Below are 17,852 nucleotides of genomic sequence, written 5' to 3'. Positions count from 1 at the left end.
ACCTAGCCCCTATCTTGTCCCTGTAACCCTGCATTTCTCATGCCTAATCCACTGGGCCTGGACACTAGGGGTAATTTGGCATGGCCCATCCACCTAACCTGTACATCATTGGACTGTGGGAGGAACCCCCACAGACATGGTATGGGGGGGTGGAAATGTAAATTCTGCACAGATGGTCACCCTAGATTAGAATCGAACATGGGTCCCTGGTGCTGTGAGGCAGTTGTGCTAACTACTAAGTTAATGGGAAATCTCTTTCCTCTTCTTCAAATAATTTCCACTTGCCTGCATCACTGGAGGCAGCAAAGGGGGCTTCAGTCTGGTTAGAAGACCAGCACCTCTAACAATGCAACATTCGAAGATGAGGAATGGTGCTGACTTTTTGATAATATAGTAAAGCAGCACATTGGTGTTTAAATAATTAATGAATGAAATCTGTTTCAGAACTGTTACTATTTCCTTAGCTTGGGGAGTCATTGATCTGAAATTGAATTAGTTGCATTATCCATTGGAGAGCTGTAACAGTAATGGATGCAGGAAAGAGAATTTGGTTCCTTTTGCATATTGTAGGTTTGGTGTGTCCTTACTGAATTCACTATTACATTTTCTTGGAGATGGATTCTGTCTCCCCATGGGTGTTGAAAGTGGGAGGGGTTTGTTAGCTCATATGGCTGCTGGACTGGTTTGCAACACAAAGCAATACCAACAATGCAGGTTCAATTCCCACACAAGCTGTGGTTACCTCGAAGGACCCTCTTTTTCAACCTCTCCCCTGACTTGAGCCATGGCGATCCTCGGACTAAACCACCACCAGTTGTCTTGCTCTGATGAGAGAGCAGCCCTCTGATCCATTTGGACTGTGGCAATTTACTTTATCTCCATCAGCGTTGATCACCATCCATTCATACATTAGAGTAAGGACTTTGTTTACATCCTACTCGGGCTGTGTAAGGAGATAGCAAGAACTGCAGATGCTGGAAGTCAGAGTCAATACAGTGTGGAGCTGAAGGAACACAACAGGTCAGGCAGCATCGTTGGAGCAGGAAAGTCAATGTTTTGGGTTGGGACCCTTCATCAGAACTGGGGAAAGGGAAGGGAGCTCAGAAATAAATAGAGGGATGGGTTGGAGCTGGGGAAAGGTAGGTGGATGCAAGTAGGGGGTTTTGGAGAATGTGGTTTGTTTCAGGATGTGGTCAAAGTGCTTCAGGGTGGAGGAGATCACTGCGGGTTGCAGTAGGAGATAGACCTACTGAGATCTTTTCAGAGGGATCCAAGATTGTGCTTCAATACAGATATTGGATGAATGTTGCAGTGTTGAAGATAGTGTTTTTCAGCTGATAAGTTTAAATTAATGCCCTTGTTAGTCAGTGTGTAAAGGTCTCATGTGACTATTTGAAGAGGACGTGAAGTATCTTGGTCAAAATTAATGCTTCAACCAACGTGGAGGCTAGAGTAAGCTTCACCAGATTCTTCGAGCTAGGGGCTGGGTTGGTGAGCAAAATCATAGGGAAAAATATGTTGTGCTGCTTCCTGGACATGTTCCACCTCCTCCCACTGTTCCCAGAGCTGGCATCTTTGTGGTGACGGCAAATCATCTGGCATTGTTGAGAGACCAATTAAGTACATTAAATGGGCAATCAACATCTATTTCCCAACAGCAGTGTAATGTTGATAATGAGGCACAGGCCCTGCCTAGTTTTACAACCTGGACTGCTTAGAAAAAGTGGCAGCACAGTAGGAAGTTGAAGGAACGAGAGGTTAAGATGCAATCTGAGTGTTTAATGATACGAGCGGCGAGCCTGAAGCTGAGAAAGAAACCACATGCAGAGGCTGAGCAACTCCTGGGCACTGCTGTCACCGATTGTGTGTGCCTGCAGCCCTCAGCCCTCCCTAATGACTTTAACCCCAGCACCACACTCCTAGCACGCTCTGTTCTTCTCAACCTGCCCTCCCCTAAATAGCAATGGCCAGAGACAGTTTGCTTATTGGTCACCTTCCAGAAGATTAACACAGAAGGCATGTTGCTCTGATGGACTGCTGGCTGAAAATATCCTTTGTGCAGGAAATTCAGCCCACGTAGTGTAGTCACAGTTGCCTGGAATTTGATTGTGGAATGGTGCGTGCTGTTCAGAAGCCCTTCATTGGCTGGGAAGCTGTGTGAGTGGTGCTGAGGAGGCAAAGCAATGCAGTTCTATATTTAATGGAGGCTGCCAGAATTGCTGTGTCTCTCCAGCACTTTAATGACACCAAAGACTGTAGATAACTGGAAATCTGAAACAGAAACGGAAATTGCTGGAGAGACTCCAGCACCGGAGACGCTCTCAGTTCTGAAGAAGGGTCACTGGATTCAGAAGGTTAAGTCTGTGTTTCTCTCCCACATATGACGCCAGTCCTGCCGAGTTTCTCCAGCAACTTCTGCTGTTTCCCCTCCAGCGCTTGGCGCTCTGACAACATTTAGAGGTGCACACTGTTAAATCTAAATTCTTCATTTTGACGATGGTGTTCGCAAAAAAATGTTGTTGGATTCACCGCTATCTCTGTACGCCTAACGCGTAAGCTGTTCAGAGCATATGCGGCGAAGGGAACGTGGGATCCCTCCAGGGCTCGCTTTAATGAATGTTTACACTGAAAGGTCGCCAGGCATCGCTGGCAACAGTGGGCTGACTGGCGTGTGATTGGACCAATCAAACGCCGGGATGTGTGTTTACAGACACGCCCCCTTTGCAGGGAGGCCAATGGGGAGGCTGGACTGGCAGGGGTATCCCGCCTTGCCGGTAGGTGCTGCAGCCGGAGTCGTGTGGGAGAGAGAGACAGAGACGGACACGGACACGGTACAGGGGCACGGGCGGATGCTGCTGCTATACCAGTAACGAGTACTGCTTCAGAGCACAGGTAACAGGCGGCACAGCATCTTTCATCGTCTATTACCCTGGCATCCTTTAATGCCAAGCCCTCATGCTCTTAACTCCCGTGCACTCCATCTGCACCAGTGCAACTGCTTCAGACAGGAAGGCACTCCATCCTGACTACAGGAGCTGCCGGTTTTTTTTTTGGTAAAATGAATTTAATTTAGTTGAAGCTCCTCTTCAAAATGAGCAAACCTTGTTTTGGTTACCTTCAGAGGTCTTCAGTACCAGCAGATACATCATGATGTGGTGTCCTTGTGAAGTTTTTTTTTAAAATCTTGACCTAATGGGGACAGGACAAGGTGGCCTAAGAGGAGGAGATTCCTGCTCTAAAGGGATGAAGAATCGTTCAAAGGAATTAACATTTAATTAGTTGAAAGCAGAGTGTGTGATTTGTAAGTGTAGTCGCAGTATGGGCTGGAGAGTGATTCATACCTGCGGGAGGGAGGCAAAAACCTTTCTACAGCCCCATGAGGAGACTGATGATGGCAAATCACAACACAAATCTTACATGCAGCCTGTTTGGGAATGCTGTTTTATTCAAGTGCATATTTTTGAACGTGTTATTTGGAAGCATTAATTCCCAAGTGTTTTATTTAAATAGGTAAGAGGAAAAATTCTGGACAATATTCAGCTAAAGACCGAATCTTTCATGTGTGAAATGAGGTGATAAATATAGCGTACAACACCCTAAATATTCGAAAGATGAACCTGAAGTGCGGAAAACATTTTAATATACTTTTTCCTCCTCTGTTATTTTGTCAGAAGTGCCAAGCCACCATTTTGAAAATGTCTGTATTAAGACTGTTTTAAAAATGTAGTTTGAGGATTTTCCATATATCTAGAGAGTCCGGCTTCCATGAAATAATGTAGGACTTTCATTGGGATTAGGGTGAAAGGGGACATTTGCTATGTTGGTGCCGTAGAACTGTTTATGGGAGCAGTTGGAGAATCTGCTGATTTCCCTTTGGCCGGAGTTCCCCTGTTCTCCATCAGGCAGGTTAAAAGCCACCAGTTGATTTCATGAACTGCATGTGGAGAGTAGACACCTGTCATAATCTTCAAGTGAAATCTCAATGGATGGTTGAGGATAATTTTATTCAAATATGATTCAAGCTCCATTTTGCCTCTAATCCTGTTTTGCTCGTGTTTTCCCATGTCCACATTTATAAGGATAAACTGCATGCTGTCAGTGATTCTGCTTTGGTGGGGAGGGCGCTTGCAGCATAGTTAGTTGACACGGGTATTTTCCATTTTGAATGTAGAAGGAGAAGTTCTACTTTTTGGGTTCTCTGCGTAAAGGCAGGTCACAACCTGCACCATTGAACAAGGAACTGGGTCCCGAGTCCACTGCAGCACGAACGGAGATTGAATCCTGTGCTGTTGACGTCAATCTGATCCACACCAGCCATCTGATCAACTGACCCTCCACCCTATGACTGAGTTGCAGTTGTAACATGCACTTCTACATAAGTGTTGTAGTCTGCATGAATGGTGATGTAGTAAGTAAAACACCTTTCTACCATCTGACTGACCAGGAATCATGTACCTTAGCACTCCTCACGACCACCAACTGTTGATGTGTGTTGAAAGGATTTACAAATTATTTTTAGCCTGTTTGGCTGCCTACTAAACTTCCTTTCCTTGGCCACCATGTGTTGGAGTGGGACATGAACCCAGAGATTCTAGCTCCAATACGGGGATGCTGTCCACTGCACTAGAAGACCCTTTTGGAGAGGAATTTAACATTGATGTATGGAATGTGCAGGTATGAATTCTGTAAATAATATTTTAGGTGATGAGTCTAATAACCACAGAGCAGGTTTTCACCAAGGTTGAGTGAAACAAGTTGAAATAAATTAGAATGTAGTGATTGAATGATATCAAGTTTGGGTTTTTAAAGCTTGAAGAAGAAAAGACTTGAAGGAGGTGAAGAGCCCTGAAGGTTTTTGAGGTGTTGGAAGAGAATGAATTAAGAGAATGAAATGATTTGATCTTGGGCTTTGATTGTGACATGGTGTGAAAGTAGGTAGATGTATTTGCAGCTTGGGAGGAACAATGTGGTTCATTCAGCGCAGCACTGACCCCTGTTCAATTTTAAAACCAGAAGAGACAAAGAACGTATGACCACAAGAGAAAAAAGTTGCCCACTGAACGGGAGGAACATCCAAAACACATCACAAAAACAAAACAAGAAAACAATCTTAGATTTTGGAACAATATTCAGAACCTGGGTAGATTTGGGAGAAAGAGAAGAGAATTGTTGAGTGAGAAAGGTGTTCTTAACGTGCGTGGGGAAACTGAAAACCTTGTAGACCAGTTTAAAACTGAAAGTTGGAGCTGGAGTTGTATTATTCAGGGCTGTACAGGAAAATATGAGTTTTAAAATTTTTTTGAAATTCTTAAACACTTTGTACTCATTGAACGTAGAAGTGTAGAACAAGGACCACATCCTTAAAACTGAAGCTGGATCATTTTGGGGTTGATGGCAAGAAGCACATCCATTTATTTAATGCATCTTTTCCACTAACCCTCCCCACTTCCATTTGCTCCCCACCTCTGCTTCCATCAACATCTCCACACGCGCGCACACGTACTCACGTGCACACGCTCACACATGTGCGCGCACACAATGCTGTTTCGACTGGGGTAAATGTAAGATCAGTAGATTTTTGTTGGTAAGATTAAGAAAGGATACTGGTCCAAGGCAGGTGCCATTATGAGTCAGATCAGGTCAGCCATTAACTAGTTAAGTGGCAGCACTGGCTCAAGTAGTTAAGTGACCTTCCTGTTCCTGTATTGATTACTAGGTATTCTTGCTTTTGGTGATTTCCCTTTCTGACAAGGAAACAGGTGTCAGCAACTTTCAAGCAATTCGCCCAAGTGACAACCTCTTCCAGCTGTATTGGGAGTTAGACCAAGACCACTTATGAGGCTTGAGTTTAATTTTGAGGTTAAATTTGTAATTTTTTCTGGTGATCAATAAGTACAAGTCCTTGTTAATACTAAGCTTGTCACAGCCCAGGGGTTCACAGGAAGAAAGTTACAACTCTCCAGCTGCACTTCTGCTGCTTGATTCTAGTTGATGAAGCATAACTGCTTGCTCAGAAGAACAGAACAGAATTGTCCTTTCACTTTTCACAAACTGCTCTGCCTCCATTTCTGGAGGGTTTGACTTCTTTCTCCTTCTACCTCTGGTATCTTTGTCAACATGGTCATTATTTGTTCATGTGCCTTAACCAATAATGTGGCCAGCCTAAGAGACTATACTAGCTGAGTTCATTCTTGCCTTTGCCTCATGTCCCCAACCTGGGGCATGGAAATTGGCCATGTTCAGTGCAGAGCATATTCTCCTTTTGATTTGGAAGGTTTTGAGTTCAAGCTGGAATCCAGAGAATTGTATGCATGACCTATGATCACTCTCCACTGCAGTGCTGAAGGAGTGCTGCACTGTTGGAGGTGCTGTGCATTTGACATTAATGATGATTAATTAATTAAGATTCTGCCTGCCCTCTTGGGCAATCACAAAATAAGCCTTTGCAACATTTTGAAGAAAAGCAATGGTATTCACCCCAGTACTTTGGTAAATCCTTCAACCAACATCATTTTCATAAATTACAGCTCTTGTCACAATCACAGTAGTGTTTGTGGAAAAATGGGTGCTGTATTTTCCATATTACAACAGTAAACTCTCATTTCAAAATGATCTTAATTGGCGAAGTGCTTTGCTATTTCTTGAGGTAATGAAGGGTGCTACACGAATGTGTAATTATTTCCTTCTTTATGAATTGTGACGAGCAGGAGCCTTGGCTATTTGCATTGTTTATGGTTTTGTTGTTTTGTTTCAGTTGTCGGCTTATCTTTCAGAATGTCTCTTGAGGGCAGATTGAGATGGCCTGTTAAGACCATTTCTATTTGTGAAAGTCAAAGACACAATACATCCACTCACAGGATCTGTAGTTTCAGCTGATCCTCCTGGCATTTGCAGCACTGTTAAATCCTTCATTCTGTATTCTGTCAAACCGGGAATTCTTCATAAATGGGAGTGTATGCTCCTTCAGAATTCGTTGCTTAGATGAGGATACATATCCGGAATTCATTGTAAAAATGTTAATAGGATTTCAAGGGAGTTGCATACCATTTGATTTGGCAAATTTCTTGGCTGATGTTATTTGAATTCCGAGCCAGAACATTTACCATTTACGTTTGCTGCGAGGCACAAATGCCTCTATTTTCTTCCTATTTTCCCCAGGATCACGTGGGTAGCCTACAGATGAGGATACATATCCGGAATTCATTGTAAAAATGTTAATAGGATTTCAAGGGAGTTGCATACCATTTGATTTGGCAAATTTCTTGGCTGATGTTATTTGAATTCCGAGCCAGAACATTTACCATTTACGTTTGCTGCGAGGCACAAATGCCTCTATTTTCTTCCTATTTTCCCCAGGATCACGTGGGTAGCCTACAGATGAGTGACAACTACCCAGACTATTTTCAGGAACCCACCAATCCACTCCTCAGTTGGTAGCTAGGAGGCAAGGTACAGTCGTTTAAGAACAATTCTTCCTGCTTTCTGTCAGTGTCCCCTCCCACCCCACACCTCACTATTGCAGAGAACCTCAGCCGAATGGCCTAGTGCAGGTTGGGACTCTGTACAAGATGATGATCTTTGCACACTCTGCTCTAGGTTTGAACTGCAGGCTTTTTTCTTCCTCTTTAAACATAATCATTTATTTTGTATATAAAACACATGCAAGGAATTTTACATAATTGGCCATTTTCCCCAATTGCTTTCCAGCTCTCGCGATTATTGGCAAATGCAGTGAAATTCCGGACTCCCTAGATGGCCATTTTTTTTGTGTGTGTAACATGTTTCAGCTCCCACACACTGCTGAAACAGACTATTGTAGCAATGCAGCTACTGAAACATTGCCTTTATTAGTTCATTACTGGAACAAGGGAACATAGAATAAGAATATGGGGTCACTTGTTTTAAAATGGAGATGAAGAGGCGTTTCCTCTGAGGATTGTGAATCTTTAGAGAGCTGTGGAGACTTGAATCATTGAATTCCAGGTCGAGATGGCCAGTTTTTTTCTAAGCTGTGGTGCAACTGAGGATTATGGAGACCAGGCAGGAAAGTGGGTTTGAGGTCAACTTCAGGTCAGTCATGATTCTATTGAATGAGCTTGAGGGGCTGAATGGCTTACTCCCCTTCTATTTCTCGGTAATTCCAGGTATATGTCTTAAATGCTCTTTCTGCTTGTTTTTTCCTTTCTCTCGTTCTTTTGTTGTCTGTTTTTGCTGGCTTGCCTTTTGGTTTCAGCTGGAAGCCATTTTGCATTCGTTCCTTAAGCAAAAGCAAATTACTGCGCAAGCTGCAACATCTGAAGTTAAAAATAGCAAAATCTAGAAGACTCGGCAGGGCAGGAACACAACATCAGTGGAGAAAGTTAAAGTTTCAGGTCATCATCAGAGCTGGGAGAGCGCTCCACCATGTTTGTTTTAATGCCAGTACAGCGCCAGGGAAAGAACTGGCCACAAGCCTGTGTTCGGGCACAACTGATCAAATGGAGGAAGTAATGAGGTGCAAGGCAGAAAAGAAGTGATAATGAAATAGAAACAATGTGGTGTATGGCCTGAGGGAAGGTACAGGAAGGCTTCTATTTGCACAGTTTTTATATGGCTACAAGGGCTTTGAGGTCAGTGAACTATTTAATTTAATGCATCAACACTCTAGGGCTTCTGTTGACCAGAAACTGACCTGGACTAGCCATATAAATACTGTGGATACAACAGTAGGTCAGAGGCTAAGATTCCTGCAGCGAGTAACTCACCTCCTGACTCCCCAAAGCCTGTCCCCCATCTACAAGGCACAACTCATGAGTTGTGTTGGAACACTCCCCACTTCCCACTTCCCTGGATGACCACAGCTGCAACAACACCCAGAAGCCAGACTCCAGCCAGGACAAAGCTTGACTGATGCCCAGTCGACAAACATTCATTTCCTCCACCACTGACACTCAGTAACAGCAGTGTGTACTATCTATGAAATGCACTGCAGAAATTCACCAAGGCTCCTGAGACAACACTCTCCAAACTCATGACTGCTGTCTCCTGACACAACAAGGGCAGCAGATACTTGGGACCACTGTTACCTGCAGATTCTCCTCCAAGCCATGCGCCATCATGACTTGAAAAATTATCTCTATTCCTTCAGTATCAATGGATCGAAATTCTAGAACACTGCCCCTCACCAGCATTGTGGGTGTACCCACGTCAAATTCTGCATCCAGTTGATTGCAGTGGTGCAAGAAGACAGCTCATCACAGCCTTCTCAAGGCCAACAAAAGAAGAGAGTAAATGGTAGTCCAGTCAGTGAAGCCCACATCCCGTGAATGATTTTTTTGAGAAAATGGTGGTCACTGTGTAGGAAATGATGCAGCCAATTTAAGGTAGAAGCTCAGAACATTAGAAAGAAGTCCTCTGCTCTTCTTTGAAATCATGCCATGGAGACAGGGATAGGGTCAGGTTGTTGGCCGTGGGGGAGTTCATCAATTTAAAGCTGATATTAAATGTAAGGAGGAGAAGAATTGAAGAATATCCTATTCAGAAGTGTTCAGAGTTTTATGACCTCTGTGGGGAGAGAGGTTGTGGATTCCAGAGCCAGTCCAAGGGCTTGAGCACATTTGAGAAAAACTCCAGTACTGAGTTGTGGGAATGCTGCACAGTCAGGTGCCATCATTTGAATGCAGTGTTAAACTGAGCCCCCATTTCCCTTCTGAGATAACTCATGCAAGAACTCATCCTGGTGCCTTTTCCCTTTGTATCAACAACACTTGAGTTTTTCTGGTCGTGGGCGCTTGTTGTGTATAAATTGGCAGTGTACACCAGAGAGTGACTACACTTTGGTCATTTTTTCACAGCACTTTGGGACAAACATGTGTCTAGAAAGGCACTGTAGGAATTCAAGATTTTCTTTGGGTAGGTCAAAATTCCAAGCACAACAATATATTGGATAATGGGGGTGATGTCAGTTTTGAAATGCTCAGCCGAAGAGTTGACATTAATGTGATTTCTGTCATTTGGATTCCTTCTATGCACCAACTGGTTGACCCATGGTGAGAGCTAAATTACTAGTATAGTTAAGTTGCTGGGAAATCTGAATTAATGCAAAATACTGAAAATTTAACACCAGTCAATTAATAACAGTCCCTTACTCTTTGGGATTTTTCCTCGTTCAGGACTGGTGAAAGAATACTCCAGGTGTTATCATCACAGTTTTCCGTCCTGGGGACTCGGAGGATGGCGATTGCTCAGTTAGGTTTCAAATGCTGGGCATCAAGCCAGCAGAAAGTACTTTTTGTGTCTGTCTTCATGGTCTGGATTCACATTCGATGCCTTGACAAGTAAAAGAATGATCTTCCAACTCATGAGGTCCTCCTTTGACTTGTGTCGTTCCTGGTCTGACTGTGCCTCTTTGAAGCCCCTTGCCAGTTTTATGATGTTTAAAATCAGTCCCTTACTGCAAGGAATTGTTGGTGGTGATCGCCACAGCACTTCTGTTCTCTTGGAGGCCAGGCATTCAGCAAAAAAAAGATGAAAATCTGATCTTGATTGCTGCAGTTTCTGCAGAGTTAGTTATGCATGAGATGGCTTCTCCTGTGGAAAAGGATGCAGGACAGCTGTTCCCATTGGAGCCATTTTGGATTATTGTCGACCGTCTGAAGATCAAGTTGGAAAGTGATTGTGAAATCTTCCTGGTGTGATGACCTTCTGGTTCAACATTGCAACTGAAAACAGGCGCGGATGATTTTGCAAATAACCACATGCTGATTCAGGGAGAGTCTGAAACGCTTCAGAATCCTGCTGATATTGTAGGAAATCCTGCAGTTCAGCACATTCTAAAACTTACTGGAGTAAACCTCAACATTTAGAAGGGTCACTGTTCAAACAATGCTGGTTAGCTACTTGTGATCCTGAAGGATGTGAAGCAACGAGGACTCTTAAGTCTAGCAGTAAAATTGGTGGAGGGAAGGAGCAGACAGTCAGGTGAGTTGGCATCCCAAGAGATGACCCCTCCCTTCTCACCACCTCAGGAATTAAGTTTGGGGGAGTGGAGAAAAGGTTAACTTGCCTGACTCGCCACCAGTGAACATCTTCTTTCATTAAGTGGTCAATTCATGGCCACCTACAGGGTCTCAACCTGCCAATATCCTGATGGCATTTTTTAAAACTTGCCTCGCAGCAGGCAGGTAATGCCACAGCCTTCCTGACTGGGTTGTGGAACGTTCATTGACCTCGAATTTGGGATGTGGATAGTCGGCAGATCAACAGCTGCTGAAAGGCACACCATTGCCTCTGACCCACTCAATCTGCCCCCTTGCTCCCCTGTACCAAAAACACATCTTTTCATTTTTTGGTCCCAATCTTCACAGCTGCTGTTTAGCCAATGCTCTGGTACTCTGCGCAGTGACTGCCAGCCTCTGGTTGGCTGGGACCTTCAGGAGAAGTGGTGCCCTTTAGCCAAAGGAGCTCATTGGCTGAAGAGCCCATTGGTCAGCATCAAAGTGTCTGTTTGGTGCATGATCCAATGGGCTTTCTCACTGTTTGAGAGAGACAGGGGCCTCTCGCTCTTGAAGATACCCCCACGCTTGGCTTAGAAAATTGAGACTCTCAGTGTAGGTATCTATTTAGGATTGTGTGTGTCTTATTTATTTGCGATTTTCAAAATTTTATGGAATAAGTCAAGAAATGAAAGCAGAAGGAAGTGAACTGTTCCTAGATCTCACCTGCGTATGTGATAATGGTGGTTCTTTACATTGACTTTATTATTACACTAACAATATGACATTGTTGTATGGTGGACATTCATGTTGGAAAGGCTGCTGATTGCGTTCCTATTTGACTATAGAAGATTGATGAGTTACTTGATCAAGTTATTCAATTAAATTGATAAAAGTATTGATTTTGTTCTGATGGAGAGTCAAGAACTAGAAGGCCTTGTTCAAAACAGGAGTGAATTCAGCAAACACCTCTTCAGTTACAGGGTAGCAGAATGAGGAGCTGTCTCCCCTCAAACGATTATGCTTTATTTTACTTTATTAACGCGTGGCTTGAAACTCTCAAGAATGATCACTACATGGGGAAATGGGATGGAGGTACACATAAGACCAGATCTGATGGAATGATAACAGGCTTAAGGAGTTCAATAGTCTAACTCTGCTCCCTGTGCTTATCCCAAAACCAGTGAATCCTTCTAGACCCAGCATTTGGAAAGTCAGTGACTGTTTGACGATAGACTGATGTCAGCTTCTAAAGTCAGGAATTGGGATCTCATAGTCCAGTGGTAGTCCAAAGCTGGAGTGCCACCTGCCCTGAGGTGTGTCAGGGATTGGAATTGAGATGTGGCAACTGAGCAAGAACAGCATCCAGTGGTCATTCACAGTCTTGCTAGATCCTATAATTTATTTACTCTTCATGATCTGTGCAGCATGCCCACCTAGGGCATCAAAAATTCTTTTGCTGGTGGCAGTTGCACTTTTTTTAAACTGCTTGGCCAGAAATTTCCAACAGAGGGATTCATGTTCACCCTGGCTGTGTTTCATGGTGTTGGAGACATGAGGTGAGAATTTTGTTCCATCTGAGCCTGGTTGCAAAACCAATAGAGGGGAAGGAAATTCCAAACCACTCCTTTCCCTTATTGATTTAACTGGGGGACTTGGGTGGGATCCTCTACTGCCATATGCAATAAACACTTGCATTTATATAGCACCTTCCTTGACCTCAAGACATCCTAGAGTGCTTTGGAGCCAAATGTGTAAAGTAAGATGTGTGGCAACCAATTTGGATACAGCCTTTTTACAAACAGTGATTTTAAATAAATGGCTGGGTAATCTTATTGTGATGTGGTTCAAATCCCCATATGGGATATGAATAAATCTGGAACTAAAAGTTAATCTCAGTAGTGGTGCCTGTTAAACTATTACTGACATTCTCATAAATCTCCACCTGTGTTGCTAATATCCTTTTCTGGGGAAGGAAATTTGTCATCCTTATTCAGTCTGCTCTATATGTGACTCCAAACCCACAGCAATCTGACTCATAGTGGCTGAGCAAGCTTCTTGATAGAAGGGCAATAAATGCCGGCCCTGCCATTGATTGCCCCATCTCATTGAAAGAATCTTCAATCAGGTTTTGGTTGTATCCTGAGCCACTGTGAGAGGTGGTGGGGTTGGGGGTGTGGGGAGAGGCAAACGAGATTGGCTGGATGATCAGCCAAGTAGGATGACGGCAGCAGCTTGGAAGCTGGCTGCTTCCTCAACCTGTCACCATAGAAACACAATGGGAAGAATCTGGGGGTGTTTGCCAGGGCCACTGGCCTTCCTCCAGCGACGATTTGTCAATGACGTTGAATGTCAGCTGGCTAGTCAAATGTGGAGGGCTGATGGCTGTGCCTGGCTGCACACTGGGCAGTCGTTGGGTAGCAACTTAAGGGGGAGAATGACGACCCTCTTTTTAACCCCCACCACTGCAAAACCCCTCTTCCTCAAATTAGGCCAGGAGCCACAATGAGGCCCATTGCGAAGCACCAACTGACTGAAATCAGCTGACGTTATACAGAGCCTGGGACATTCTCCCCTCTGCTGTGTTAGTGCTAAATTAGGCAGTGTTTATACTAAATCATCAGGGGCTCTAGAGTAAATGTTCTCTCAAAGGGCATAATAAGGATCAGTGTGACTGTGGCAGTATGCGCTTAATGCCAACTTCCTTAGAAAAGATTGTTCTCTTTTTTCAACTCATGACATTAAATTGTAATTAAAACATGAATTGATGTTAAGATTATATTGTGTCCCCTTCCTATCACTTTTACCCCACTAACCATATATAAAACAAAAACAAATAGTATGATAGTAATATTACTATATTTGTTCAAGTAGTATTTGCAATTTTCTGTTCACTGATTTACCTCATGTAAGAGTCAATTAGATCACAGTCTCCATCTGTGAGCTGTCCTTGTTTCCTCGCTGGTACATAATATTTTCCCCAGGACATTTCTAATTTTGAAGAGTATGAATAATTCCCCAATGCCTTATAAATATCAAAATATAATGGCTTTGTTTAAATTGTAATCTAAAATTCTAAATTCAAAATAACACACTGAGACAGGATGTCGTAGTACAGGCAGCAGCTGCTCACCTCTGAAAGTAGAGCCTGGATGAGGTGTGGAGAGGGCTTCCTCTCTCTGCTGTAGATGGTGGGGTGTGGGGACGGTGTAAAAGTACTGCGCAAGCAGCTCTTACCTGCTGTTGACATCTGTCCTTACATTTGCCTATGCTGTCAGATCCCAGTACGGAAAATTGGAGAAGCGGAATTAGTAACTGTTCTGTGATTTCGGGACTGATGCTGCAGATCTAACTTTGCAGTTCTTTTACTTTGGGGCACTTAAAGCTGGCAGCCCTATAAATCCTCCTCCTGTCATAGAATCCCTACAGTGTGGAAGCAGGCCATTCAGCACATCACGTCCACACCAACCCTCCAAAAAGCATCCCATCCAGACCCACCCATCCCTGTAACACTGCATTTCCCATGACCCATCTGCCTAACCTACACATCCTTGGACACTATGGGAAATTTAGCACAGCCAGTCCACCTAACCTGCGCATCCCTGTGGGAGGAAACCAGAGCATCTGGAGGAAATCCATGATGACACGGGGAGAATGTGCAAACTCCACACAGACAGCTGCCTGAGGGTGGAATTGAACCCAGGTCCCTGGTACTGTGAGGCAGCAGTACTAACCTCTGAGCCATAATGCTGCCCTGGCTCTCTTTATTAAAATACTTGTTAGGGCCTACCTCTTTGGTCAAGTTCTGGTTATCTTCCAGCAGCTCCTTGTACAATCTGGGTGTTTAAATTTTGTTCAATAACACACCTGGGGTTGCTTTACTAATTAAAGGGGCTACATAAAAAAGTGAGTTGTTAGAGGTGAAAGTGCACCCATGTATGCTTTCCAAGAATTTTGAAGCTGACAAAGCTAGTGCAATCACGACTCTCGACTAAGTCTGGGTGAAATTGTGCAAAGAGAAATGCCTGCATTGTTTCATTTCATGGGACCCACAAAATGTGTCAAAAAAGGGAACTTTTGACTTGCTGTCATAGGGATGAAGTGATTTATCTTAGAATAAACTGTGGTCTCAACCTTCCTTTATTGAATATTTTGAGTTGAGAGTGTGAGGCAGCTAGCCATGAGCCTTGAGGTGGAGACATTAATCACCATAACTCAACTAATGGTTAACTCCTCACTGATCCTCTGGGCAATGAGGGCCATTGGCTCCCACATCTTTCTCCTGTAGCTCTCTGTGCCCGGTCTCCTATAATGCAAGCAGCTGTGGGTGTTTCTTACTGTGCTAGCCACAGATTTGTTACAGTGAGATGCTCACCAGCTTGTGAACGCACCCTCTGTCAGCCTCAGCTTCTCCATGAGCTGTCAGGATCTGGGCTGGAAGTGGGAAAGGCAGTGTTTGCTTCAAGGTTGGGGCACTGTCATCCTCTGAGGCTGGAGGTGGTGAATAAGCCCATGGTGTCTGCAGAACACAAGGGAGCAAATGTATTGCGGCCAGTCTTTAGAAATGATGTGCAATGAACGAGACAGACAATGGAATTACTGTGAGAGAGGCAGTTGAATGACGAATGGGACTGATGCAGTTAATGGGACATGCCTGTCTCGCCATCCCTGCAGGAGCCATCATGCTGTTCTGTGAGGCTAAAGATTCTCTCTGCGTAGGAGGCTGCAAAGTTGAATGCTGGACATTGCCCCTTTCCAGGGACCTTCTGCCCTGTTCTGGGCTTTTTCTTCTCCTGCAATGAGAGAGGGAGGGATTGAATGAGATGAAGGTGAGTGGCTTGGCTGTTAATTCTAGTGAGGGTGATTGAAAGATGGTGAAGTGATCCTAGCGAGTGAGTCATCAGTTGAGAGGGGACCTGGGTTTAGTAGTGTTGGAATTTGGGGGTTTGGTTGTGAGAGTGGGTGAGGAAAGATGTTGCAAGGAATCACGATAATGGCAGAGAGTGAGTTTTGATGGTTTGTGGGTGCAGCAGTAGAGAGGAAACTTGCGATCTCAGTGTGTGACATTTAATTGGATGGAGTGTGTGGTCATAGACCTTTATACATTACTGCTGGCCATTCCTGTGGAGGTGACACTGACCAGGTGATGACCTAAGACCAGGCTGCCAGCGTCTCCTCTGCTGGTCTTCTGGAGAAGGGCTCCTTTCCACCTTTGCACCACCCCCTTGACCAGGTCTTCCAGATCTATGTTGCAGAATCATGGTTCCATTTTCCTCTTTGACTTTTTTGGATTTGGCCCTTGTCCAAACAGGGAACTTTGGAATGCTAGTGATCGTCCAGGTGCACAGAAACTTTTAAAGTTTGGCTCCGTGCCAGGGATGCCAGTCTTTTGGCAGATGTCCAGTGCATGGCAAGTTATTCCACAGGAAGGTAGTGAGTAAGGCCAGAAATGATGTGAGGGTCTCCACAGTGGCAGGGTAGGTAAGTAATGAGGAACATTTGGTAAAGTATGGCAAGAAATCTCACTCGGTATCATGGCAAGAATCCCTCCAAATAATATGATAACTCACACTTAGCCAAGAACAAGTGAAATTTGGCCCTTGATATTACATCTGCCCGTTAACCCTCCTGTAGAGTTCGTTGTTAGTTTCTCTCCACAGAAGATGCCTGATTTGCTGAGCATTTCCAGCACACTTTCTTTTTGCATTAAGGCATTCTTTCTCCTGCGTCTTTTGCCTCTTTCCATGTTGGTAATCTTCCACCAACACATCATCTCACAAGTTTGAGAATTGGTGCATTTTCAGGAGGGGGTGAAAAAGACATTGAACCTTAGTTGGCAGCAGCGGGAAACTTCATTTGGAATACTGTCCCAGCTTGACCAAACCTGCGCTGGACCAGATAAGCCACCGGTCACTTCGAGATTTCTCGGTTTGGAGTGGGAAGATTAGAAAGCTAGTTATCGTTGTTTACAGAAGGAGAGCTCCATGTAGGGATCACTGTCCTCTTGGCTGCAGCTCAGATATAAATACCTTCAGTATCCCCTGAAATTGTGAAATAAATTAAGTGTGGCAAACTTCCTTCAGCGTTGCCTAATTGATCTCTGCTCTCTGCGGGCAGGTTGTGTTGATTTCTGTGTACAAAGGGACCAGTGACTGAACAGTGAGGAGTGAAGGTGGGATCATTCTAATGTTGCAGATGTTTCTGTGCACTTGACAGACATGAGTAATATCTGTTTTGTGTTGATTTCTGTCGAAAGGGAGGAGAATTTTTTTTCTCTTTTGGAGCTTGGCTTTTGTTCGTGCTTTTGAGTAATCATGATAACATGTTGCTGAACGTGAGTTTGATGTTTTGTTCAACAAAAACCTGTCTGCATTAGTGATCTGTATCAAACTTTGTAAATCAAGGTTGAGCCAGTACCATGCAACCCTTCGGTCTTTTTTTTTCTTCTTTCTGCCGTGAGGCTTTTTGAAATCGAAATTGGCACCACTTCAATCCTGTCACTGTCTTCATCTCGCAGTTTTTTCAATCTAGGTGGTCTGCTGCACTCAGAACCGTGATCCTTTTATGCTTCAGGCAACCAATTCTTTAAAATAACCATGCAGTCTTTTATTGGCGTGTATTATCTGGCGTTGTGACAGGGTGGGCTTGCTGCTTCAAATATGACTTTGAAGCAGATCCGTAAGTTCTCAATCCATCAATCAAGCATTCTCTGCCTACCTGGAATAAGCCACATTTTTTTTTCAACCCTGTGACAGCTGTCATTTTGGTCAGCATTTCATTTGCACGGCATTGAAAGGGTGGCGCACTGTTCTGAAATTTTCTTACTTTGTCTGAGGAGAAGGCGGCCATCTTGCTTTTCTGACTACAGAAGGCATTTCC

The 17,852-nt window shown here is 44.0% G+C and overlaps 1 protein-coding gene across 5 annotated transcripts in view; it reads left to right on the top strand.

The window, feature by feature from the left end:
* LOC125461403 (engulfment and cell motility protein 2) overlaps positions 1-17,852 on the top strand; it is a 255,761-nt gene that overhangs the window by 14,931 nt on the left and 222,978 nt on the right. Inside the window, exons 1-2 of one of the 5 annotated variants that reach the window (XM_059652860.1) lie at positions 2,813-2,892; positions 15,648-15,802. The exons of 1 other annotated variant lie outside the window; for it this stretch is intronic. Coding sequence is in view for 2 of the 4 variants with exons in the window: in XM_059652858.1 (XP_059508841.1) it covers positions 4,662-4,674 (13 nt within the window). In the remaining 2 variants the exon portion in view is untranslated. Of the gene's footprint in view, positions 1-2,779; positions 2,893-4,418; positions 4,675-15,647; positions 15,803-17,852 lie in introns of those variants that run through there. 3 more of the 5 variants (XM_048550143.2, XM_059652858.1, XM_059652859.1) reach the window with 3 other exon arrangements.

Source organism: Stegostoma tigrinum, chromosome 19, assembly GCF_030684315.1.
Source record: "Stegostoma tigrinum isolate sSteTig4 chromosome 19, sSteTig4.hap1, whole genome shotgun sequence".
Taxonomy (NCBI): domain Eukaryota; kingdom Metazoa; phylum Chordata; class Chondrichthyes; order Orectolobiformes; family Stegostomatidae; genus Stegostoma; species Stegostoma tigrinum.
Note: the sequence above shows the minus strand (reverse complement) of the source record. Positions and strands in the feature narration are given on the sequence as shown.